The 27,779-nt window shown below is 41.0% G+C and overlaps 1 protein-coding gene across 1 annotated transcript in view; it reads right to left on the bottom strand.

The window, feature by feature from the left end:
* Positions 1 to 27,779, bottom strand: part of LOC115929708 (scavenger receptor cysteine-rich domain superfamily protein-like) — a 50,549-nt gene that overhangs the window by 3,525 nt on the left and 19,245 nt on the right. The window contains exons 3-8 of the mRNA XM_030999580.1: positions 27,094 to 27,435; positions 26,081 to 26,389; positions 25,655 to 25,981; positions 20,662 to 20,982; positions 18,011 to 18,141; positions 17,046 to 17,325 (exon numbers count right to left, since the gene is read on the bottom strand). Coding sequence (XP_030855440.1) covers positions 17,046 to 17,325; positions 18,011 to 18,141; positions 20,662 to 20,982; positions 25,655 to 25,981; positions 26,081 to 26,389; positions 27,094 to 27,435 — 1,710 coding nt within the window. The remainder of the gene's footprint in view (positions 1 to 17,045; positions 17,326 to 18,010; positions 18,142 to 20,661; positions 20,983 to 25,654; positions 25,982 to 26,080; positions 26,390 to 27,093; positions 27,436 to 27,779) is intronic.

Below are 27,779 nucleotides of genomic sequence, written 5' to 3' on the forward strand. Positions count from 1 at the left end.
GAAGAAACTGAATTCAGACAAGGATTAACAGTCGAGAACGGTACAATAAATCGTCTTCTTTTCCTAATAATTTAAGGAAACGTCTAAGCTTTACCCCCTCGCGCGAGAGGGGAAACTGAATTCAGATGAATAGGGCTTAATAAGAGTCGAAACGGTACAACGAATCGTCTTCTTTCTCTAATAATTAAATGAAACGTCAAAACTTCCGCGCTTCGCGCGGGGGGGGGGGGGGGGAGAACTGAATTCAGATAAGGATTAAGAGTCGAGAACAGTACACCGAATTGTCTGCTTTTTCTCATAACTTAATGAAACGTCAAAGCTTCCGCGCTTCGCGCGGGAGGAAACTGAATTCAGACAAGGATTAAGAGTCGAGCACGGTTCAACGAATCGTCTACTTTCTCTAATAATTTAATGAAACGCCAAATCTTCAGAACTTCGCGCGGGAGGGAGAGAACTGAATTCAGATAAGGATTAAGAGTCGAGAACAGTACACCGAATCGTCTGCTTTTTCTCATCATTTAATGAAACGTCAAAGCTTCCGCGCCTTGCGCGGGAGGGGGAGAAACTGAATTCAGACAAGGATTAACAGTCGAGAACGGTACAATAAATCGTCTTCTTTTCCTAATAATTTAAGGAAACGTCTAAGCTTTACCCCCTCCCTAAAATAAGATCCTAGCTCCGTGATAGCTATGAATACTGACTAAGTTGACGAAATAATTCGTATATTTGTGTCGTCGTGGAAAATGACCATTTGCGCATGTGCAAGTACAATAGATAGTCCATAGGAAAAACAATTTAGCCTTCGGCCCCGGGTTTATAGGGTTAAATTTGTAGATATTGGAAATTTAATTTTGTCGGTAATTGATGGCTAGTTTTGTCGGTAATCGTTGGCTTCTACACCCCCCCCCCCCCTACTGAAAAAGGTCTAGCGACGCCCCTGATCACCAAATTAGGTATGAATATGATGTGTATAAGAACAAAACATATATAACATTATCTGTATGTAAGTGTTTATTCGATTTGATAATGAAACTGCTCTTATAATAATGTAGATGTTAGTTAATAGGAACTCTGTAGGACCATGCATTATGGTTCAAGGCATGCCCACATAGAAAATTTTGTTATATTAGGGGTCGGGGCCAAATGCAATGAATTATTGATAATTTATTGCATTTTCTTTGTGTTTTTTATTTTATTTCTGGGGGCGGCGACGTACCCTAGCCCCCGCTGTTTACTCGTACCGTATCAAGGGAATACTGCGGGGAGGGTAGACCGAATGGCGTAGCGTGGTCGTAATGGGCAGGGGCAGGATGATGGGTTGCGTACATTATTGGGGCACGCCTTTTTTCTTTTTTTGTTCAGAAATGTACGTTTTCAATAAATGTTTTCTACAAATATTCGAGGCCATATGGCGACCCCCCCCCCTCCCCCCTGCGCCTACGCCACAGCCGTGGGGTGTTCCCTATTCATTATTTCGCTTTCTTATTATCATTTTGTTCATTTCTAATTTAACTTTCATTTAATTGTTTATGAAAAGCGACCCTCAACCTATGTTATGAATAACGACCCTTAAACGCGAACCATCATCCCGGGCCAACCCCCCCCCCCCTCCCCCATCAGTCTGACTACGTAGTGCAATTATTACCGACAATTTTCGTTCAAGTAGTTCATAGATGACGTAGCCTGTGTGTTTCACGGGGGGGGGGGGGGTGGGTGTAACAGCGTTGCCATCTAGGGGCTTATGTATCATGTCCCTAACCCACAGCAAAGGAAGGAATCGACAGAGAGGGGGTTGTATGGACTGAAAGGGCAAGTCCACTTCAAAAATTAATAACAAACCAATCAAACTAAACGTTTGCAAAATCGGATAACTAATAAAGGTTTGGATTTTTAATGACATGAAATTTTTTTAAAATCACAAGACAAATTGGCAACTCACTCATGAGTCTGTGACGTCATTCAGGCGCGGATCCAGGATTTCTTAGGGGGGGGGGCCAAATTTGAAATCATGCGACCCAAATATTAGTACGTAATGGTGACCAGCAGTGACGTAATAGGGGGTGGGTACAGGGACAGGCGAGCTTCCCCCTCCCTCCTCCATGAAGCGCGGAAGCTTTTACGTTTCAATAAATTATTAGAGATAGAAGACGATTCGTTGTACCGTTCTCGTCTCTTAATCCTCGTCTAAATTCAGTCCCCCCCCCCCCCCCTCCTCCTGTGCGAAGCGCGGAAGCTTTTATGTTTCATTAAATCATTATAGAAAGAAGACGATTCGTTGTACCGTTCTCGACTCTTATTTTAATCCTTCGAAAATCTTCTTTGTCTGCTCCTTTTTCTTCCTATGTCCTCTTTCTTTGCTCTCCTCTAAGGCTTTAAGGCAATGAATCACCGTCAGATGAGCATCTAAGGGCCCGCCTTAGGGCCCTAGGTGGAATCCAGGGGGCAAAAGCTTAAGGGTTTTATAGGCATTTAATCACGGTCAGATGAGCATATTTTGATACCTCATTATTTTGTGCCACTGGCAGTTAACCATTATTTCTTTCTTGCTCTCTTTCTTTCTATTTCTCTTTAATATACTTTTTTGTTAAGTGTGTGTGTGTGTGGGGGGGGGGGGGGCTCGAGGCTCCCGATCCCCGCCGTTCCGCGCGCCCTGACATGTAGGCACCTCAAGAAGCAAGGGTGTCGATTTGTATCCGTGGTTGGGGGGGGGGGGATGATAGGTGCCAAAATATTTTCGGCAATGGATCAAAGCAATCAAGAGGTAGAAGCGTGTGGCAAGTTGCACCCCTCCCAAGCGCGTAGCCAGGATTTCATTTTAGGGGGCGGTAGTTAGATTATTAAAGACAGAAGACGATTCGATGTACCATTCTCGACTCTTAATCCTTAATGTTTGAATCCAGTTTCGCCCATTATGCGCTTAGCGCGGAAGCTTTCACGTTTCATTAAATTATTCGTAAAAGAAGACGCTTCGTTGTATCGTGTACTTTGACGTTTCATTTGATTATTACGCTTAATCCACGTCTGAATTCAGTTGCCCCCTAACAGCTTTGCCCTTTTCACTGAATTATTAGAGAAAGAAGACGATTCGTTGTACTGTTCTCTATATTAATCCTTGTCTGAATTCAGTTTCCCCACTGAAAATAATTTGTGTTACAAATAAGTTGTGACATAATAATCTTTATCCAAAAATGAAAAATCTTTTAGGAAATATCAGGAAATAAAATGAGTGAAAAAACAAAAATAAAGATGCAATGACGTGAATTTTAAAAAGGGTGAACGGAAACAACATAACAACTAGAGAACTATTTTATAAGTCATACTAATGTCCGAAAATCTTTCTCCTTGTCTCCGATCTCATCACGAAATCGTCACAGAGTTCATCTATGTAATACACTGTCCAGGATTATCTGATGTGCATTGCAGATTGCTATTTTGCGCTTCGCGCTTAACATTTAGCTCGTTGCTTTTTGACGCTGCGTCTTTGCATTTGGCGCACTGCATTTCTATGATGCTGTTGATTGAACAAATTGAATAAATTCATCGATTCCTGATGAAGCCGTATGAGCGAGAATTCAATTTATTCTTGTCTTATATACGGTTGTCTTATTTACGTCGTATATATGTATGTATTATGAAAATGAGATAGCAAAATGTGTGTATTGATGGTCATCTTGCGAGTAATAACCATTAACTACTCTCATCGGGCTCTCATCCTTAATTTTTCTCTTCATTTTTTTTTTGATGGTGAATTATTTTGGGGGATGATTGTACAGGCCTTCCCCCCACCTGAAATATTGGGGGGATATATCCCCCACCCCCCCCCCCCCCGGGATCGACACCCATGTCAAGAAGCATATTTCTTGTCTGGCTGTAAATTTAGGAATTTGTCATTTTCCAACAAACGCATACAAAAATATAGGTAATTTACTAAAAAGTGAGGACAAATCTCGGAAAAATTATGTCATTTTAGCATTATTTGTAAACCACCGTTATGGAATTAGAAATAAACCACGTTTGAATTTTATTTCCCCCAAGCCGCCCCCGCCTCCCTATCAGTACACTAGTGCCCCCCCCCCCTCCGTTACACCTTGTTGACGGGAAAAAATCGCAACTGATATCCCCTACCTTTCTTGTCTTTCACTTTCTCTCCTCTTTACCTTTGCCTTCCCTTCCTTTTCTCTCTTATAGGTTGACCGGGGGGGGGGGGGGCAAGGGTCTTTCGGCCCCCATCCCGCTCCGCACGCTGTTGGCGGGATTAACAGCAACTTCCCTTCCTTTCACCCTTTTCTTTTCTTCTTCCTCTTTTTGTTCCCTTTTAGCTCTCCTCTTTCCCTTTTCCTTCCTTCTCTCTCTCTCTCTCTCTCTCTTTTTTTTGGGGGGGGGGGGGGAAGGGGGGAACAGCCTGGGAGGCAAGGCCCTTTCAACCCCGATCTCTTCCCCCCCCGTTTCTTTTCTTCTTCCTCTTCTTTCTTTCCATTTCTCTCCTCTTTCCCTTCTTTTTATTCTCTCTCTCTCTCTCTCTGCGGGGGGGGGGGGGGGGCAAGGACCGATCGACCCCTGGATCCTCTTGTTTTCTTTCTATTGGTAATATACATTTCTCACTTTCCCCCTGAGAATCTCATCTCCTAACACCAGCATCCAAGTCATATTGATAATAATATGATTTTGTGTGGATGCACTAATAATCTAATGTAAAGTAATTGTTTTCAGTTAAATCATGAAAAATGTGAATTCTGAAAATTTATTTATATAAAAGTCAATAATTATGAATATACAATATTCTGAAAATAGTTTCAATTTTTCAAAGTTTATAAAAGATCTTGTGAAATGTCATGCCCGCAATACGATACAAATCATATAACCTGGGCAAAGGCATGGGGAAATCAAGTTTTCGGGATAAAGAGGGAAACTAATGGGATAAAAATATATAAAGCAATGGATAAATAGTGAGGCAATGGCGTCACAAACTGATAACCAAATTGGCAATTTGTGTAGTGATTTCCATTGTTCCATAATTGTTCATATTAAAAAAAAATCATAACTTCCTTATTAGTTATCCGATTTTACTCATTTTTTTTGCTCTGCTCCTCTTGTTTTTCTGCATCTAATGAAAGCGAATTATTTTGAAGTGGATTTACCCTTTAGGTTATACCACATTCAAGCTTTTCGTAAATATACAATATTGCACGATATATTTTCCAAATAAGTAAGGAAGTTAGATTTCCAAGATTTTTAGCTAAATAAGATAATAAGGTTTTGTGACCGGAAGGCATATGTGAACGGAGCTTTTATTAGAACTTATGGACCTACCATCTCCAGGCACCCAGAAACTATACAATTTTAGCCAATGAAAATTTTCAAGATTTTCGTTTGTCCATGAAACTGGAATTCTCAAAACCTCAGGATACCAAACGGAGCTGACCGGACTACAAGCCTAGTTCCTGCTAGTTACTGTTTGTTGGAAAATGACGAATTCCCAAAGTTACAGTAAGGCGAGAAGTATGCTTATTTAGAGGTCTACATGTAAAGGCTCGCGGCACAGCGGGGCTCGGGGGCATGGGTCCCCCCACTATTTTGAAAAAGTTTATTCAAGAGAAGTAGAGAGAAGTAAGAAAAATAAATTGTGACCTGCCAGTGTCACAAAATAATGAAGTCTCAAAATATGATCAACTGACCGTAATTAAATAAAATTTCGGAAGCTTCACCCTCTTGACCCCACCTAGTGCCCTAAGGCGTGCCCCTGAATGCTTATCTGACCGTTATAAAATGCCTAAAAATCCCTGAGTTTCCGGGGTATCAAAATATGCTCATCTGAACGTAATGAATGCCCCGATAGCCCCTGAGTTTCCTGGGGCTCAGCCCCTGGACCCCACGCCAATTAGTGACCTACCCGTGTCATTAATAAGGTATCAAAATATGCTCATCTGAACGTAATGAATGCCCATTGCCCCTGAACTTCCGGGGGCTCCGCCCCTAGACTCCACACCGATTTATGTTCCGCGAGCCTTGACTTGCAGACCTCAAAATAAGCATATTTCTCGACTGACTGTAACTTTCGGAATTCGTCATTTTCTAACAAACTCATAAAACAGTATAATTTACTAAAAAAATCATGTCATTTTACAACATTTGTAAATCACTGAAATCGAATTAAAAATGAACCACTGAAGGGGGAGTCTGCCCCCTTCGAATTAGTACGCCAGTGGTGTCAAGTGGCGTATCTGGCGCTTGGTCTCGTTTGGGGGAGGCGAGATGAGCGCGAAACCATATCTTTTCCCCCTTTTCTTTTCCTCTTACTCTTTATTTTCTTTCCCTTTCTCTCCTCTTTCCCATTCCCTCCCTCCCTTCTTTCTTTCTTTCTCTCTCTCTCTCTCTTGCTGAGGGGGGAGGGGGAGACAAGGGCCTTTCGCCCCCGATCCACACCTTGATGGCGGGAAAAATCGCAACTGATCTCCCTACCTTTCTTCTTCCTCTTTTTTTTTTTCTTTCCCTTTCTCATCTCTTTCCCTTCCCCTTCCCTTCCTTCTCTCTTTTTGAAGTTTGCTGGGGGAGGCAAAGGCCTTTCACCCCCTACCCAAACCAGATGTTGTTGGCTGGATTAATTTCATCTGACCCCCCTCCCTTTCTTTTCACCTGTTTCTTTTCTTCTTTCCCTTTTTTTGTTCCCTTTAGCTCTCCTCTTTCCTTTTCCCTTCCTACTCTCTTTTTTTGTCCCCCCCCCCCCTGAGGATCAACAAATTGGCGAGAAAATCGTAACTGATAATCCTCCTTCATTACTTTTCTTATTCCTTCCCCCCCCCCTTCCCTTTGACTCCTCTTCTCTTTTTTTATTTCCCTTACCTTCCTTCTCTCTTTTTGGGGGTAGGGGGAGGGGGGCAACAGCCTCGGAGGCAAGGCCCTCAGTCGCCCCCCCCCCCCCGCTGATCTCTTTTCCCCCTCTTTCTTTCCTCTTCTTTCTTTCCTTTCTCTCATCTTTCCCCTTCCCTTCTGTTCCTTCTCTCTCTAGCTCTCTCTCTCTTTTTGGCGGGGGAGGGGGGGGGGAAGACCCCTTCGCCCCCCCCCCTGGATCCGTGCCTGGCCGTGGGTGTGTCCCCCATCCAATATGTACTGACCTGAGCAGTTTTGTAATAGCGAACAGGCGTCGTACGTACTGAGCTGAGCAGCTTTGTAACAGCGGACTTGATTGGTTGTCTTAAAATTCAATTTACGAGCGTTCTGCGCATCCGTCTGGCAAAGTAACAGGCGTGTGCTATCGCACCTTGCACGCGCCTGCTAAATAACAGGCGGTGATTGGTCAATTTAGCAGACGTGTGCCGCGTTCCATACGTCTGGGGCACGTGAATAAAGTCACCAACGGCTTTCCATATCTCGTAACCATATGCATTATGCCCGTTAGACACGACGCGTCAGCAAATGATGTCACGTAAACGTATGTATTATGCCCGTGAGACACGACGCGTCAGCAAATGACGTCTCGTAAACGTATGCATAATGCCCGTTAGACATATGGAAAGCCGTTGGTGACTTTATTCACGTGCCCCAGACGTATGGAACGCGGCACACGTCTGCTAAATTGACCAATCACCGCCTGTTATTTAGCAGGCGCGTGCAAGGTGCGATAGCACATGCACGCCTGTTACTTTGCCAGACGGATGCGCAGAACGCTCGTAAATTGAATTTTAAGACAACCAATCAAGTCCGCTGTTACAAAGCTGCTCAGCTCAGTACGTACGGGGCCTGTTCGCTATTACAAAACTGCTCAGGTCAGTACATATTGGATGGGGGACACACCCACGGCCAGGCACGGATCTGGGGGGGGGGGCCGAAGGGGTCTCCCCCCCCCCCCTCCCCCGCCAAAAAGAGAGAGAGAGCTAGAGAGAGAAGAAACAGAAGGGAAGGGGAAAGAGGAGAGAAAGGAAAGAAAGAAGAGGAAAGAAAAGAGGGGGGAAAAGAGATCGGCGGGGGGGGGGGGCGACTGAGGGCCTTGCCTCCGAGGCTGTTGCCCCCCTCCCCCTCCCCCCTCCCCCAAAAAAGAGAGAAGGAAGGAAAGGGAAATTTAAAAAAAAAGGAGAAGAGGAGTCAAAGGGAAGGGGGGGAAAAGGAATAACAAAAGTAATGAAGGAGGATTATCAGTTACGATTTTCTCGCCAACAATTTGTTGATCCTCAGGGGGGGGGGGGGGGACAAAAAAAAGAGAGTAGAAAGGGAAAAGGAAAGAGGAAAGTTAGAGGGAACAAAAAAGGGAAATAAGAAAAGAAACCAGTGAAAAGAAAGGGAGGGGTCAGATGCAATTAATCCAGCCAACAACATGTGGTTCGGGTAGGGGGTAAAAGGCCTTTGCCTCCCCCCCCCCCCAGCAAACTTTAAAAAGAGAGAAGGAAGGGAAGGGGAAGGGAAAGAGATGAGAAAGGGAAAGACAAAAACAGAGGAAGAAGAAAGGTAGGGGAGATCAGTTGCGATTTTTCCCGCCATCAAGGTGTGGATCAAGGCCGCGAAAGCCCCTAATTGTCTCCCTCCCCCCCCCCCCCCCCCCCCCCCCCCCCCCCTCAGCAAGAGAGAGAGAGAGAGAGAGAAAGCAAGAAGGGAGGGAGGGAATGGGAAAGAGGAGAAAAGGGGAAAGAGGAGAAAAGGGGAAAGAAAATAAAGAGTAAGAGGAAAAGAAAAGGGGGAAAAGATTTCGGGCTCATCTCGCCTCCCCCAAACGAGACCAAGCGCCAGATACGCCACTAGACACCACTGGCGTACTAATTCGAAGGGGGCAGCCTCCCCCTTAAGTGGTTCATTTCTAATTCGATTTCAGTGATTTACAAACGTTGTAAAATGACATTATTTTATACTGTTTTATGAGTTTGTTGGAAAATGACGAATTCCGAAAGTTAAAGACAGGCGAGAAATATGCTTATTTTGAGGTCTGCACGTCAAGGCTCGCGGAACATAAATTGGTGTGGAGTCTAGGGGCGAAGCCCCTGGAAGCTCAGGGGCAATGGGCATTCATTACGTTCAGATGAGCATATTTTTATACCTTATTAATGACACGGGTAGGTCACTAATTGGCGTGGGGTCCAGGGGCTGAGCACTAGGAAACTCAGGGGCTATCGGGGCATTCATTACGTTCAGATGAGCATATTTTGATACCCCGGAAACTCAGGGATTTTTTAGGCATTTTATAACGGTCAGATAAGCATTCAGGGGCACGCCTTAGGGCCCTTGGTGGGGTCAAGAGGGTGAAGCCTCCGAAATTTCATTTAATTACGGTCAGTTGATCATATTTTGAGACTTCATTATTTTGGGACACTGGTAGATCAAAATTTATTTTTCTTACTTTCTCCCTACTTCTCTTGAGTATACTTTTTCAAAATAGTGGGGGGACCCATGCCCCCAAGCCCCGCTGTGCCGCGAGCCTTGGCATGTAGACCTCTAAATAAGCATACTTCTCGCCTGACTGTAACTTTGGGAATTCGTTATTTTCTAACAAACTCATAAAACAGTATAATTTACTAAAAGTTATGTCATTTCACAACATTTGTAAATCACCGAAATCGAATAAGAAATAAACCTCGTTTTATTCTTATTTGGGGAAGTACGCCGGTAGTGTCCAGTGGCGTATATGGCGCTTGGTCTCGCTTGGAGGGGGGGGGGGGAGTGCAAAAGCATATCTTTCCCCCTTTTCTTTTCTTCTTCCTCTTCATTTTTTTTTACTTTCACTTTCTCTCCACTTTCCCTTCCCCTACCTTCCTTCTCTCTCTCTCTCTCTCTCTCTCTTTTTTTGCTGAGGGGGGAGGGGAGGCAAAGGCCTTTTGGCCCCGCGATCAACACGTCGTTGGCTGGATTAATTGCATGTGATCTCCCCTCCTTTTCACCCTTTTCTTTTTCTTCTTCCTCTTTTTTTCTCTCCCTTATAGCTTTCCTCTTTTCCTTTCCCTTCCTCCTCTCTTTTTGGGGGGGCGAAGGGGGGCTGGAGGGGAAGGCAAGGCCTTTCCCCCCTCCCCCGATCCCCTTCTTTTACCTCTTTTCTTATCTTCTTTTTCTTCTTTCTTTCCTTTCTCTCCTCTTTCCCTTATTTTCCTTAATCTCTCTCTTTTTTGTTGGGGGGGGGGCAAGGCCCCTCCCCCCTCCCACGCATGGTAGCACACACTTTAGCAGTCATGCAGTCATGTAAAACAAACACTTGCAAACTATTATTTTGTTTTAATCTGAGAATGTATACTATTATCTATATCTGTTAAGAATAAATCATTGTCAAAATCATTCCATAAACTGGGGTAAATAGGCCACCTTTATGACCAACATTCTGATCAACATATAATTTGTTTGCAGGGACCTCAGGGAGAACAGCATAAATACTGATAAGGCTACCCTGGGTAAACAAGACAGTATTATTATTATTGTTATTTTTATTATTACACATATCTTAAACATTCAAATATTAAAAACAAACAAAGAACAGAAGTATAAAGAAGAAAAAAAATGTACAAATGAAGATACTACCATCCACCCCCCCCCCCCCCATCATCAGTTATTATTTCCAATCATCGTTAAACAAACACGTAGAGTTATGTAAATATATATTTAAGCGTAATTAATATATAAACACTATCAATTATTTCAAATGTTATAGAACTCAAACAGTAAATCATATTGGGATTGCATTACCCCGTTGTACGCTACATGACGCGAAAACCTTCAAAGTGCGAAAACCTTCAAAGAGGAGAGAAAGGGAAAGAAAGAAGAGGAAGAAGAAAAGAAACGGGGGAGGAAGAGATCGGGGCCGAAAGGGCCTTGCCTCCCAGGCTGTTCCCCCTCCCCCCCCCCCCCCAAAAAAAAAAAAAAAAAAGAGAGAGAGAGAGAAGGAAGGAAAAGGGAAAGAGAGCTAAAAGGGAACAAAAAAGAGGAAGAAGAAAAGAAGAGGGTGAAAAGAAGGGAAGATCAGTTGCTGTTAATCCCGCCATCAGCGTGCGGAGCGGGATGGGGGCCGAAAGGCCCTTGCCCCCCCCCAGTCAACCTATAAGAGAGAAAAGGAAGGGAAGGGAAAGGTAAAGAGGAGAGAAAGGAAAAGACAAAAAAAGAGAAAGCAGAAAGGTAGGGGAGATCAGTTGCGATTTTGCCCGCCAACAAGGTGTAACGGAGGGGGGGGGGGGGGGGCACTGGTGTACTGATAGGGGGGCGGGGGCGGCTTGGTGGAAATAAAATTCAAACGTGGTTTATTTCTAATTCCATAACGGTGGTTTACAACTAATGCTAAAATGACATAATTTTTCCGAGATTTGTCCTCACTTTTTAGTAAATTACCTTTATTTTTGTATGCGTTTGTTGGAAAATGACGAATTCCTAAATTACAGCCAGGCAAGAAATATGCTTCTTGAGGTGCCTACATGTCAGGGCACGGAACGGCGGGGATCGGGAGCCTCGAGCTCCCCCCCCCCCCCCCACACACACACACTTAACAAAAAAGTATATTAAAGAGAAATAGAAAGAAAGGGAGCAAGAAAGAAAGAATGGTTAACTGCCAGTGGCACAAAATAATGAGGTATCAAAATATGCTCATCTGACCGTGATTAAATGCCTATAAAACCCCTAAGCTTTCGGGGCTCTGCCCCCTGGATTCCACCTTAGATGCTCATCTGACGGTGATTTATTGCCTTAAACCCCTGAGCTTCCGGGGCCGGGGTGGGGCAGTGGGGGCGGTCCTCCCTTAAACGCTGGCCCCCAAAAACAAAAAAAATAAGAGAAAGGAGAGAAAAGGTAGAGGACGTAGTAAGAAAAAGGAGCAGACAAAGAAGATTTTTGAAGGATTAAAATAAGAGTCGAGAACGGTACAACGAATCGTCTTCTTTCTCTAATAATTTATTGAAACGTCAAAGCTTCCGCGCTTCGTGGAGGAGGGAGGGGGAAGCTCGCCCGTCCCTGTACCCACCCCCTATTACGTCACTGCTGGTCACCATTACGTACCAATATTTGGCTCGCATAATTTCAAATTTGCCCCCCCCCCCCTAAGAAATCCTGGATCCGCGCCTGAATGACGTCACAGACTCATGAGTGAGTTGCCAATTTGTCTTGTGAATTTCAAAGTTGTTTATGTCATTAAAAATTCAAAACTTTCTTATTAGTTATCCGATTTTGCAAACTTTTAGTTTGATTGGTTTGTTATTAATTTTTGAAGTGGACTTGCCCATTAAGTCCATACAACCCCCTCTCTGTCTATTCCTTCCTTTGCTGTGAGTTAGGGATATGATACATCAGCTCCTAGATGGCAACGCTGTTACACCCAACCGCCCGCCCCCCCCCCCCCCGTGAAACACACACAGGCTACGCCATCTATGAACTACTTGAACGAAAATTGTCGGTAATATGTACTTGCACTACGTGGTCAGACTGATGGGGAGGTTGGGGGTTGGCCGGGATGATGGTTCGCGTTTAAGGGTCGCTATTCATAACATGGGTTGAGGGTCGCTTTTCATAAACAATTAAATGAAAATTAAATTAGCAATAAACAAAATGATAATAAGAAAGCGAAATAATGGATAGGGAACACCCCACGGCTGTGGCGAAGGGGGGGGGCGGGGGTCGCCACATGGCCCCGAATATTTGTAGAAAACATTTATTGAAAACGTACAATTCTGTACAAATAAAGACAAAAGGCGTGCCCCAATAATGTACACGACCCATCATCCTGCCCCTCCTCCCAACAACAACAAAATCATTACGACCACGCTGCGCCATTCGGTCCACCCTCCCCGCAGTATTCCCTTGTTACGAGTAAACAGCGGGGGCGAGGGTACGTCGCCGTTCCCAGAAATAAAAAGAACACAAAGAAAATGCAATAAATTATCAATAATTCATTGCATTTGGCCCCAACCCCTAACATAACAAAATTCTCTATGTGGGCATGCCTTGAACCATAATGCATGGTCCTACTGAGTTCCTATTGAACTAACATCTACATTATTATAATAATAGTTTCAATATTAAATCGAATAAACACTTACATACAGATAATGTTATATATTTTTCATATTCATACCTAATATGGTGATCAGGAGCGTCGCTCCTGGGCGTCGCTATACCTTTTTCAGTGGGGGGGGGGGGGATGTAGAGGCCAACGATTAACGACAAAACTAGCCACCAATTACCGACAAAATTAAATTTCCAATATCTACAAATTTAACCCTATAAACCCGGGGCCGAAGGCTAAATTGTTTTTCCTATGGACTATCTATAGTACTTGCGTATGCGCAAATGGTAATTTTCCACGACGACACAAATATACGAATTATTTCGTCAACTTAGCCAGCATTCATAGATATATATTTTAATGCAGACACGGAGCTAGGATCTTATTTTAGGGAGGGGCGGTAGTGAGCAAGCGAATCACTTAAAGGGCGCAGGGGTGTTAGTGAAAGGCCTCCCGCGCGAAGCGCGGAAGCTTAGACGTTTCCTTAAATTATTAGGAAAAGAAGACGATTTATTGTACCGTTCTCGACTGTTAATCCTTGTCTGAATGAAGTCCCCCCCCCCTCCTTTCATCCCCCATTTCTTTTCTTTCCCTTTTACTCTTTTTTCTTCTTTTTTTCCTTTTCTTTCTTTTCTTTCTTTTCTTTTCTTTCCTCTCTTCCCTCTTTTTCTTGTTTCTCTTTCTTTCTTCTCTTTTCTTTCCTTTCTTTTCCTTTCTTAATTTCCTTTCTTTCTTTTCTTTTCCTTCCTTTTTTTCCTTTCCCTTTCCCTCTCTTTTTCCCCTCCCCCTTTTCTTTTTTTTTCCCCGACGGCAGCGCAATTTTAACGACAATATCCTGACAGGTGGGGGTGTCGCACCCCACACCCCCTCTCCCTTTGGAGACGCCCCTGATGGTGATTCGTTATACCCTAACTCTAAATTAAACCTTCATTGTACCTAGGCGATCTCATCTAAACGCGCTAATCTATTATCCTCTCAGATTTAGAACTAACATAGAAATATGTTGTATTCCTCCAGCACACAACACATACATAATCTCAGGTGTATATATCGTTTTAGGAAAATGAGCTTATCAATCAATACTGCAATCTGCATGTGATTCACCTATAATTATTGCACTATTATTATGCTTCGACTACCCATATGACGTATAACATAGAAATATAAAGGAATAATCATAAACTATATACAAGACAAGAAATATGATAACTTCCACTTATGCAATATACAGCAATACATGTTGTATTATAAGCCAATCAACATCCAAACATCAACCCTTAAATACAATTAGGCCTATGGGATAATTATGAGCAGGTTTATTCGATTGAAAACTACCAAAAAATAATGGTCAGACAATCCCTTGTGCCAAGCAAACTCTTCACAGTGTTTCCAACTTCTAATCTGAGCTCTTAAGCAAACATGCCTCCTATCACTAATCCCCCTGTCCTAGCCCAATGGAGAGTGTTGCTCAACAACACAACATTAACGAGAATATTGGGGGAGAAAGGGAGAGAAAGAGAGAGTGTGTGTGTGTGTGTTCCCATACCACGAGTGAGGTTGACCTCTGTACAGACTGACCCAAGAGAGATAAGGGAGAGATGGAAGAGGGGGAGAGATCTATACTCTGTTGTTCCAACACTATGTATTTACACTGGATCATGCACATTATCACAATGGCACTGTTGCATATTATATCACCTAATTTGCAATTAGAGTAGGTTCTGAATGATAGATTTTAAATCTGGAAACTACCATTCATGATATAAGAGTACCTTTTCTTTATCAACCCTAGACTAGCTTTATAGTATTTACAAACTCCAATAATAGGTGGAGGATAAACGTTCATATAGCAGTTCGGTACCTCGTTTATAATTTGACATACTATTCTTTGCATCAGAAAGTTCCAACCTCAATGGAAGTACTCGTACAATGTATACTTCTTTTCTGACATAGAAATCAAAGTCAATACTTTTAAGAACGGTAAGAGTACCACGTGCGTCGATCACCACGTGCCCGGCACATTTTTGCTTGTCTGCGCTGCATGCACTCACCGTACACACACATTAAACTCCATATTAAACAAGGTATCTGATTTGTCGATCAATTACAGACGCATGCGCAGTGAACAGCATCCGTCTGGAAAAGGGCACACATGTGCTAATAAAGTAACAGGCGTGTGCTATCGCACCTTGCACGCGCCTGCTAAATAACAGGCGGTGATTGGTCAATTTAGCAGACGTGTGCCGCGTTCCATACGTCTGGGGCACGTGAATAAAGTCACCAACGGCTTTCCATATTAGACACGACGCGTCAGCAAATTACGTCTCGTTAAAGTATGCATTATGCCCGTTAGACACGACGCGTCAGCAAATGACGTCTAGTAAAAATATGCATTATGCCCGTTAGAAACGCGATATAATTTGACATAAGACTGCGTCAGTGATTGCAGCGGTCTTTGACCCCGAATGAACGAGTGACAGCGTACAAACATTGATTGCTAAATGAAGCACAATGAATGAAACAACAGTGGTATAGACTAATTTCCGTCATAATGCTTGATAGCAGATTATACGAATATTATATGTTGAAGTATGCCAGCAATACATAATACATATTATAAGATGGGTAGAAGAATCCCTGCAATCTGATTGTTCAATTACCATGTAATTATTTTTACTGGATGCACGCGATATCGGCGATCGATACCACCGATATCCTTTCTTTCTTTTTTTTATTATTTTTTTAAAAATAATAATAATAATAATAATAGTGGCTACTTGTAAAGCGCACAGGTCCAACTTTCGGTGTTCATGGCGTTTAGAATAGAGTACATGCAACAGGCATAAGAGAGAAAAAACAATAAACCGAAAAACAAATGCGGAATTCTCCTAGACATAGTAAATTAGGAATATTGCAATAATTACAACGAAAGAAACAAATAGGTTTTTAGTTGTAATTTGAATGTTTCTGTGGATGACAGTTGACGTAATTTTAGAGGGAGCTTATTCCACAGTTTTGGACCCCAAGCATGTTTTATTTTGGGTGTATTAAGTTAATAGTGTGTCTGATGAGGAGCGAAGACTTCGTGTGGGGTTGTATTTTGAAACAGAGTTGCTCAGGTATGTAGGGGAAGAAAGAGAGTAAACTGAATGATATACAAGTAACATATTTTTAAAAATAATCCTTTTTTCAACTGGCAACCAATAGAGAGAACGGAGAATTGGTGATATGGAATCAGATATCTTAGTGAATGTTAATAGGCGGGCTGCAGAATTTTGAAGTCGTTGCAGTTTTCTGACATCTTTTTTTGGAAGGTTACAGAACAATGAATATGCAAAATCTAACCGAGAAGAAATTAAAGCATGAATTAAGATCTCAACCGCAGGTTTAGATAAACACTTTCTTATGAAACTTAGATTACGTAATTGGTACCTTACACTCTGTTGAACATGTGTTATATGACTACGAAAGGACATTTCCTGATCAAATATTACACCCAAATTATATAACAAAAATGTTAATGATTTTTTTGATAATTTTTGTTTTGGTGATAATTATTTTTTTTTTGTGTTTTTTGATAATTATAATCTGTTAACCCCCCAAAAAAATTCTACAATTTATTTTTTTTTAATTAAAAAAAAAAAAAGTTTACAGTTTAATGTGCACTGACAATTTTTTATTTTGTTTATAATTTCATGACAATTTAAAAATCATGCGTCCGGTAAAAAGATCATGCGTCCGGTAAACAAAATTACCTGACGCATGATTTTGCCATGCATCCGGTAAATCTGTAAAATAACAAAATTTTGTATTTTTGACAATTTTTGGGGCCCCATCTTATAAAACAGATGATGCACAGGTTAAATTCGTGGGTCGGTGGAATTGTGTGCACGCGGTACCTTCGAATTTGGTCTAAAACCAACTCGGCTGCGCCTCGTGCAGGGTTCAAACCATTCAAAGGTACCTTGTGCACACAATCCCTACCGACGCACTCAAACCTGTGCATCATTTGTATACTAATGTCTGATCGGCTTCTCAACGTAATTGTGATTATCTGTCTGGTTGCGAGGGCAAATCAACGATTCCTACTTACCTGGATAATAGTCATCCCGGGAGTCATCCGTCTGATCCACATAGACGCATCTGGCTGTAGCCACGTTATCCCTTGAACAATAGTCAGGATCAGGTTTACCCCATGGACCATGTCTGCATTCATATATCTTGTCACGGTCAAAATCATACCATGAACCGGAGTATTGGGGACAATATGACAAGCGGAACCACATTGGACCATTTGACGTGTATTTCCCATCGTAGTTACTTAAGGTACCGCCCATCGTTAAATCCGTATGACCGAGCTGACTACAAAGGATCTAATGTTAAGTTAGAAATAAAATGATATGCTTTATCATAAAATAAACTATATGAATCAGAAATATTATATGAAAATTTGCAAATTAAAAATTGAAATTTCTTTGCATATGCTCATAGTTATCCGTGACTACTCGTACTAATTATTGAATTTTGCCGTATATAATATCGTAATAACTCGTAATAACCCGTAATAAACCGTATCATTGAATTTTGCCGTATATATACATTGTAATAACTCGTAATAACCCGTAATAAACCGTATATAGCTCGTAAAAACTCTTAAATCGGTCGTAAAAGTGGCCAAATCGTAAGGATCCATGAATTGTGCGATCCATAAGAAAATTCCGTGTATGTGAAGGGGGTGTTATGGAACTCTCATGTTTGAAAATATACCTACGGAATTATTTACATTACTTGCACAAAAATGTTATACAAGGTGAACAATATAAAAAAGTGAAATTAAAAAAAGGTATGCGGGCTATTTTTGTCGTTTCATAATAGCAATACTTTCCCCTCCAAATCTGAAATTTCTATTGTGAAACAACATATCAAGCTGGAATGTAACTCAATCGGTAAATTCGAAACTCATTGGAAAATTACATTGTATTGAACGAAAAAAACACATTTTACATTTTTAATTAAGAAAAAGGAGCCTCAGTTCCTTGACCAAAGCAATAAACTCACCTCGTGTTCGTAAAAAAAAGAGTCGCAAATTGGACCCCATATTCCATCATGATATATCTCAATGACTCCATAATTTCTATTGATCACTCCGTTCTCATCTCTGAACCTCACGGGGTGGTTTGCTACACTCTCTGTGGAATCAAATATATGAAATAATTATGAAGAGAATGGCTCTACATAAACCCTCTCATTACTTAGATAACTTTTCAGTACTTGAAGGTATAGACCGGTTCTGGTCATGCGATTGCATTGTGAAAGAAACGTTGTGTAATCGATCAGAAAAGGTTGATCATCTAGCAGATAAGTATTGGTGTGTACTGCAAGGTTCTGGAATCATCAACATGATAAGAAATTTGGCCCAGTCTTGGTAAAGTTACAAGCACTGTTTACAGAAAGATGTATATGGGAATACGCGATATCTATCCAGTCCGGATAGATAAAAAAATCGTAAATAATTTACCAATTACCAATATATCAATTAGTAGGGCGGTTTCCTGGCAAAATGTGTATTATCACGTATTAGTTAAAACACATAGGGTAGGTGTGGGGGAATTGGAGACCCTTCAAGTACAAGTCCACTCCAAAAATAACTTACATTCAATAAAAGCAGAAAAAACAAGACAAACCAATCAAAAAAAGTTTGAGCAAAATCGGATAACTGATAAGAAAGTTTATGCATTTTTGAAAAGGTATGTAAAACTATAGAAAAATGGAAATCACTACACAAATTGCCAATTTGGTGATCAGTTTGTGACGTCATGTCCTCACTGTTTATCAATTGCTTTATTAGTTTGATCCCATTAATTTCTATTTTTATCCCCCGAAACTTGATTTGCCCAGGTTATATTATTTGTATCATATTACGTGCATGACATTGCACAAAATCTTTTATGAACTTTGAAGAATTATATTGCATATTGCATATTCATAATTATTGATTTTTATCTAAATAGTTTATCAAAAGTTACATTTTTTTCATGATTTAACTGATTTTTGTTTACTCTATATTAGTGCATCCACACACAAACATATTACTATCGTTCTAACTAGGATGCTGGAGTGAAGAAATAACATTCTTAGGGGGTAAATAGGAAATTTATATCATGAATATAAAGAAAATAATTAGTGAATAGTGAGTACATGCCCCACAAAATGGCACTGATATAGCACATCGACACGGTTTTGATCCTGGGGCCTCACAGTTACGAGGCCATTGCTTTGACACTGAACCATGACTGTACGCAGCGGGGGCTAGGGTAGGGGGCAGTTTCAATAAATTTTAAAAAAACAGAAAATGCAATAAATTTTCAATAATTTATTGCATTTTACCCCGGTCTCCAACATAAAAAAATCCTATGGACGGCCATGCATTATGGCTCAAGGCATGGGCACACAGTCATAGTTCAGTGACAAAGCAATGGCCTCGTAACTGTGAGGCCCCAGGATCAAAACCGTGTCGATGTGCTATATTAGTGCCCTTTTGTGGGGCATTAATCCTCATTACTGTCATTTATGACTTAAGGGCGTAGGTCCCCTAGTTCATAAGCATAGTAGCATACACATGCTTAAGCAGTCACGCAAAACACACATTGGCAAATTATTATTCAATAAAATCTGAGAATGTATACTATTATCTAGATCTATTATTTTTAATTATTTTTAAAATAATTCCATAAATTGGGGTAAATCAAAAATATTTCATCTATATAAGCGACAGTGTATATCATTTCAGGATATTCTGTGTATGCTGTACAGTATAGGCTTTGGTAGAACTCACACAAAACCTGTGTATTTTAGTAATAATAATAGTACATGACATTTATATAGCGCCATTATCCATTCTAATTAAATGCTCAAGGCGCTTCAAAATATTAGGGAATTCTTTACATCACGACAAAGGAATCGTGTACATTTACATAAGAACAAAAAATGAAAATGAAAACATGAATTCACCAGGGAGGTGTTGATTTGGGCATTCAAAATTTGTAAAATTGTAAATTACAATAGTTTATTGTTACATACAGTTAACAACTAAATCATTCATACCTTTAGAAGTTTTGTAATTTGTTGTTTTGTTTTTGTAATTTTTTGTTTTGTTTTGTAAGTATGTGAAACATTGATTAGTCCCGATTTACATTTCTTGAGAATTCCGATGAGAAAATGAAGCTTACATCTAAAAGTAATCAGCAAAGGCCCTCATTCAAACAGTCTACCTTTCATTCTTGAGTTACGACAAGACACTAACAACATAACACTTTCCAAGGGGGTATAAATAATTTAGTTGTTGTCGAAGAAAAGTGTGAAATTCGCAGACAATAAATGATTTAAGCAAGAAAAGAATAGGAACAATAAGCGACTCTTGAAATATGGTAATCTGCTCGTGAGATACATCATTGTATCACACTAAAGGCCGTTCAATATAGTATCTTTGTATGAAACAAATTTTGCTTGATATACGTATAACTTCTTGAACAATATTTGTATTATTAACATAGTTCAATTCAGTTAACTTTATTTCACATTCAACTTTTTAAACAACAATATAACATTCAAATATAATAATATGAAATGCAATATATATAAAATATTTAATGAAATGAGAACAAATACAACAATACTAGTAGTACACTGGATAATCAAAGAATATTTACCATATGGAAAACAGAGTGCACTGACTTCATCACGCTCCTGTTGGGTTGAATTAGGTCCGCTCAACTCTAGTATGTAGCAATCAGTTATCTTCATATCATTGTCACCACATGATATATCGTCTATAAGAATTGGACGAGAAGAACGAGCAAATTCAGTCGTGTAGGTGTAAAAGGCACCTGCATATCCAAGATGGCGACAGACTGTATCACGGTCTATAGAGGAATAGTATCCTGCAGCTACGTACCCCCACTCGCCTTTAAGAAAGACTTCAAGACGACCTTGCTCAGTGAAATCACTCCCAACCATTCGTAGGTCAAAGTCTAAATCGAAATAATTATAAACACATAGAACGAAAGAAGTAAGAATTAGTATCAAATCATCAAATTAGAATATTCTATCGGAAATAATATCTCTAGTGATATTCGTTTGTATCTTTATACGTTTGTATCATTATAATTCTCCTAGTCCGAGGATGATCACAGCATTTTTCCTCACATCTCTGTTTCTGCCATCCTAGTACACTCTTGCAGTGTCAATACACTCCATGTCTTAATTTTTCCCTTGAAACTAGTTCTTCTTTTTGGTCTTGTAGAGTAAGGGTTAAGATCATCACATAAGCCATATTTTAAGCAAAAGTACCACATAAAATTTGGGGCTGAAATGTAGAAGTATCGCACGAGTTGTCAGACCTCATCGAAATAAGATAAACTAAATGTAACGATAACTATAACAGTGGTCACATCAGACCGATAAATTTGTGATTCTGTCTGTCGATGGGCACAGGCTTTCTTCTGACCTGACGCCACATCGAGGGTGTAACATTTTTGGCTGTCAAAAATTATCATTAAGGTCTGTCCTCAGAAAGTCAATGCATGGCTAAGAGATCTCAACGAGAGGACAATCAAAATTAATGATATAACGCCGACCTGATGAGAAGAATTGATGATAAAGCCACCATTACACCGAACTAGTTCTCAATACGTTCTGGAAAATGTTGCTAAACGGGCTCAAACTGTGTGCAAACGGAGTTGAACCTAATAGCACCTGTTTACGATCTGTTTAAGAACTTCATTGACGGGCTCAGACTGACTAAATGGGAGAGTGCTCTAGAACTTTGAGCCTGTTTAAAATTTTCCCTGTCCTGCAATAAAACGGAGTGACAATGTACTTAAAACGAGGAGGACGTTCTACATAAGGAAGGATTGCCGTACTATGAACGGAATTGCCGTACTTCGACCCTACTAGGAACGTGGTACAACGTGCTGTGGTCGAGCATCAATTAGCAGCAGCTAAGCCCACATCACACAAGTTCTCACTACGTTCCGGAACCGTCCTAGAACGTCGTAAAAACGGGCAATTGTCGGGGTAGAATGTGAAAATAAAGTCTTCAATACGTCCATCTCGTCTGCACCCCGTCCATTGTCAGTTCACATTAAGTTCAGCTCGGGTTAATTTGCGATTTCAAAGCAGTCCAAGCCCGTCCGTAATCAATTTAAACCAGTTCTTAACTCGTTCTAACTCGTTTACAATACCTCCAAATCATTCTATCATCCATCTCGTACGATGTCACTCCGTCTAGTTACAGGACGGGGAAAATTTTGAACAGGCTGAAAGTTCTAGAGCACCCTTCCCGTCCAAGCCAGTCCGAGCCCCCCCCCCCCCCCCCCCCCACTCAGAGGTCGGAATGACCGCATGCGTGTTGCCAAAATGTCCGGTAAAGGGGTACTTTTCGTGCGACAAAGTCCGGCCCAATAATTGTAAAAAAAGGGGTGTATTTGACTTTTCACCCGGAGATTTCTTTAAAAAGGGGGTGTTTTTCTTTTTTTCTCTCATCTCTTTGGACTCCTGAGAAATTATTCCGAATTTAGGGGGGTACATTGAGCATTTTTCCTGATTTAGGGGGGTCTCCAAGGCAGGAAAAGCCCGCGAAAAGCCCGCGAAAAGCCCGCGAAAGGGGGGTTTGGAAATGTTGGTAGTCCTCAGATAGGGGGTGCTTTCAAAAAGAGGGTACGAGCATATGCGTACCCTAAATAACACTGAGTAGGGGGCCGGGGCTCGTCCATGAAGTTCTTAAAAAAAGATCGTAAATAGTTCCTACTACGTTCACTCCGTTCGCACACAGTTTGAGCCCGTTTGGCAACATTTTCGAAAACGTAGTGAGAACGACTTTGGTGTGATGGGGGCTTCACTTGAATGTCTTGATTTGTAAAGCACGAAGCGTTGACGTTGAACGGGAATGAGGAATGGCAAGAACGCGCTGGGTTTATATAGCTTCCGAGCCAGGACGGGATTGCACACGCTATAGGAGCGCGTTCGAACGCACTAAGAACGAGATGACTGGACGAGTAGAACTGTCTCTGAAAGGGGTGGTCGGGTTAAAAACTAGTTAGAACAAGTGGCAAACCAGTTAGAATGGGTTAGGACGTATTGGAAACGAGGTAGAACTAGTTAATAATGGGTTAAAACTGACTACGAACTGGCTTGGATTGCTTGGAAATGGCAAATTTACCCGATCTGAACTTGATATGAACTGACGAAATGGAAGTATTGAGGACTGTTTATGAACGAGCTAGGATGGTATTGTAAACATTATTTACACATTCGGCCCCGATCACAACCCGTTTCACAATTTTCTAGGACGGTTCCAGAACGTAGTGAGAACTAGCTCGGTGTGTTGGGGGCTATTAAGGCATATACCGTCTCGGTTAATCGGGTCCGCCAGATCAGTGTCATTAAAGCCCCTATCACCCAAACTAGTTCTCACTACGTTCTGGAACCGTCCTAGAAAATCGCAAAACGGGTTGTGGTCGGGGCAGAATGTGTAAAAAATGTCTATAATACGATCCTAGTTCGTTCGTAAACAGTCCTCAATACGTCCATCTCGTTTGTTCCCCGTCCACAGCCAGTTCATATTAAGTTCAGATCGGGTAGATTAGGCAGTTCAAGCCAGTCCGTATTTAGTTTAAACCCATTATTAACTAGTTCTACCTCGTTCCAAATACGTCCAAACCCATTCTAACTAGTTCGCCACTTGTTCTAACTAGTTTTTTTTTTAACCCGACCACCCCGTTCAGAGCCAGTTCAACTCTTTCTCATCTCGTTCTGAGTGCGTTCGAACGCGCTCCTATAGCGTGTGAAATTCCGTTCTGACTCGGGAGTTGTAAAAACCCAGAGCGTTCTTGCCATTTCTCATTCCCGTTCAACTGTAACGCTTTTGGCTTTGCAGATCAAGACGTTCAAGTCAAGCACCTATCACACCAAACTAATTCTCACTACATTCTGGAAAATGTTGCCAAACGGGCTCAAACTGTGTGTGAACGTATTAGCAACTATTTACGATATTTTTAAGGACTTCATGGACGGACTCGGACTGGCATGGACGGGAAGGGTGAACTTTGAGCCTGTTCAAAATGATCCCCGTCCTGCAATTGGACGGAGTGACAACGTACTTAAAACGAGATGGACGTACTACGAACGGAATTGCCGTACTATGAACGGAATTGCCGTACTTCGATCCTACTAGGAACGTGTTACCACGTGATGTGGTCGAGCATCAATGAGGAAGAACGCGCTGGGTTTGTAAGGCCCTCGAACCAGGACGGGATTGCAAAGCACGATAGAAGCGCGTTCGAAACGCACTAAAAACAAGATGAGGACGAGTTGAACTGTCTCTGAACGGGGTAGTTGGGTTATAAACTAGTTAGAACAAGTTCCGAACTAGTAAAAATGGTTTGGACTGCTTGGAAATACCAAATTTATCCGATCTGAACTTGATATGAACTGACATGTGGACGGTACAGACGAATTGGACGTATTGTAGACTGTTAATGAACGAACTAGGATCGTTTTAGAGACCTAAGTCCAGTCCGAGCCCGTCCATAAAGTCCTTAAACAGGTCGCAAACGATTGCTATTACGTTCAACTCCGTTCGCACACAGTTTGAGCCCGTTCGGCAACATTTTCGAGAACGTAGTGAGAACTAGTTTGGTGTGATGGGGGCTTAAGCTACTTCTTTATGTACAGAGATTCAGGGAACAGATAGCTGGCGGGGTCGGTAAAGTGACGAGCCTCTTTTTGTTTATAAATAACTGCATCATCTCGAAATGGTGGGTGTTGTAGAATACCCATATAGCTAAGTTTAGTTGATGGCATATAACTGTATGCTCTTCAATTTTGCCAATAATAATTTGTGCAATAAATTAAGATGTCGAAAAAGCTTCGTAGTAAAGAGTAGAGTCTCTAGGAGGAGGCCTACGTAGTAAGAATTTATGATGTAGAACCTCGATGACGGTCGGTAAGATTAGTTTAGTTTACACCTATATAGGACTAAGTTGAAGTATTATTGTATTGTATTTATTAACATTTATTTCCTTCTCAACAGCACTATATGTAACAATTATTTCAACATAGAGTATACAGTAAATAATTCAGATACGGAAGGAGGCAAAAACCTTTCATTTTTGTATTGATCGGTCAATATGAGAAAGAAAATCAATCCTGGGAAGCACTGAATAAGCTTTCAGACATGGAAATCTAATCTCAGTGGGGAGTTGAAAGTCAGATTCTCTGGGGCTCCAAAGGAAACCAGAAACTTGGACAAATACGATTGGATATGGCATGTCTACTAAAACCATTCCTAAGCACGAGTCATCCTAAATGACAAAAAACAGATTTATATAGGGATCCAACATCAATATCAGCCAGATTTAGAGAAAACTGGCTCTTCCTGAGATGCCAAAGTTAAATAATTTCACGACTGCTCTTATTGGACCACATTAAGGCACGAGAGATCGCCTGATAATGAATTGCATAGATCATTTACAGACAGACACTGGTTTAGCACATAACTCACAAAGATATACAAAAATAGAACTGATTGGGAAAGACTGTCAAGTCAGTATTAGTACGCTCGACCTTGTAGCAGTAGGATTTGATAAAGGACTGAGTTTTGATAAGACGTATTGGTTTAACACAGTCATGCAAGATTCTCACCTATCGGTGGTCCGCAGAAAACTTGTGCGATGTGATCATGGTTACATTGGACATCATTTGACTTTACTGTATACACACAATCTCCTATCTGCTCTTCAGTTCCGTTACAGTGATAGTCCAAGTAATAGATGGTTCCAGATAATGGTCCAAGTGAAACTGGCTTTTCACTTCTTCCGTACTGGTATCCTAGCTGTCGACAGGTCACATCTGCTTCTTTATCACTCCAATCAGGATCACATATCAAACCAAGTTCAGATCTATTTCGGTATTGAACTACACCTTCATAGCTGCTAGATCCACTTAGGAGTCTCACAACGGCCGAAGGATCTGTATTGTGAAATCAAATATAAATAGAAAAGGTCGTTTAACAAAGGACTCAGATGTTAAGTAGTCTTTAGCATACAAATGTCATATTAATTGACCTACCATTACACACAACGCCTGCACCATAGTTCAGGTTGGCATCACAGTTTTGGTTGTTGGCCCATCCTAAAGATTCACAATCGGCTAAATAGGTCTCAACTCCTTGACATTTCATGTCGTCCAGTAGAAAAGGTCCATCGCCTCCCTCAAATATTTTCGTGTTCCTTGCTCCGAGAGGGAATCCAAGTTCTCTACATGCAACATGGGCATCATCAATGGTCCAATTGGTAGAACAGATTCTTCCCCATTTACCCCCATAGTAAACTTCAACGCGGCCTTCATCGTCAAAATCGCCGTCTACAAGTCGGGTAACTGTAATTCAAGATGAAAGAAAAGAAAAGAGTTGTCTTGTAAAACAATCGGATGGTACATACAATTTATTTGAACAGACCTCGTGTTTTCATGGGAATATTTCTTTGATGTGTCAGTGTACGTTACAAGGTAATATATCTCTAGATGAAATATACGCTAGTGTTCTCATTATAAAGTATTAACCCTCGAATTCCTCGGAAAGACTATTGGCATGATATCCTTGAATCAAACTGAATTGAAAGTCACTCGCTATTTCTTCTCACAAAAGTATACAATGTGTTTAAAAATCTAATCAATACTGTTTTCATCGGAAAGTAGGAGAATTCAAGTACAATGGAAGTTGTGATGAGAATGTCAGGGACAAATAGAAACAACAAATACTTTTTCCATACTTTTAATGGACGCATTTGTTAGCATTTGTTTCGATGATGATCAAAATATCACGTTGTATTGGCTGAGCAACAAAAGGTTTAGAGCAAACATCTCCCGATGAACCACTCGTGTGCTAAAAACCATATGTTAGTAGAGGTACTGAATTTGGCCAAAGTGATCAATGCTTCAAAAAAATTAAAAAGAGATGTTACTTTCTTTGTAAATTAAATGAAATAGACAGGATCTGTGACTTCATTGGGATATGTTATTTTTCATATGATTTTAATCTTGAAAATAGAAATAGACGATGTTTTAATGTAGGAGGAACTTACGTCCCATGTCGCATTTTATTCCTGCATCCTCGCCATGAGTACAGTCGTGAATTCCCCATTGTTTTGTGACCCGGCAATCTCTTAAATGTCGCTTTTCACTTTCACAATCGAGTCCATCAAGAAGAATAGGACCAGATCCCGAACCAAAGACTGGCTGTGTGTTGGGATAACCTACGTTGACTATGGCTTCTAAAGCATCTGGGTATCCTAGCTGTCTACATGCTACTCCTGCGTCGGTCTTATCCCATCCATCATCACATATTGTACCCCAGTCTCCAGATTCTCCCAGAATCTCCACGCGACCCTCTCCAGGTACAGACCCACCGGCTAGGCGAAGACTTCCTGTAGATGTATATTCAATTAGAAAAAAAAAAAAATATATATATATATATACTGAATGATTGTATCCCATAATGAAATATATTGCAAAGAGTTATATTTGTTTTACATCATACAATTTCTCATGATTTAGAGGCACAACCTCCACAAATGGATCTTTAATACAGAACATGACCAGTACATAATTACGACAACGTAGAACCAGTGCCATACTGTTCAAGATTGTCTTCTGACATTCACCAGGTGCATCAAGTCAAGGAATTCCATCTTGTGTCAGGTCGAGCCTTGACCATATTGCATAATTATGGAGTTCCTTTCTTGGCTCTCCAAACTCTGCCTCTCCAAAG

This window comes from Strongylocentrotus purpuratus, unplaced genomic scaffold, assembly GCF_000002235.5.
Source record: "Strongylocentrotus purpuratus isolate Spur 01 unplaced genomic scaffold, Spur_5.0 spur5_scaffold_5, whole genome shotgun sequence".
Taxonomy (NCBI): domain Eukaryota; kingdom Metazoa; phylum Echinodermata; class Echinoidea; order Camarodonta; family Strongylocentrotidae; genus Strongylocentrotus; species Strongylocentrotus purpuratus.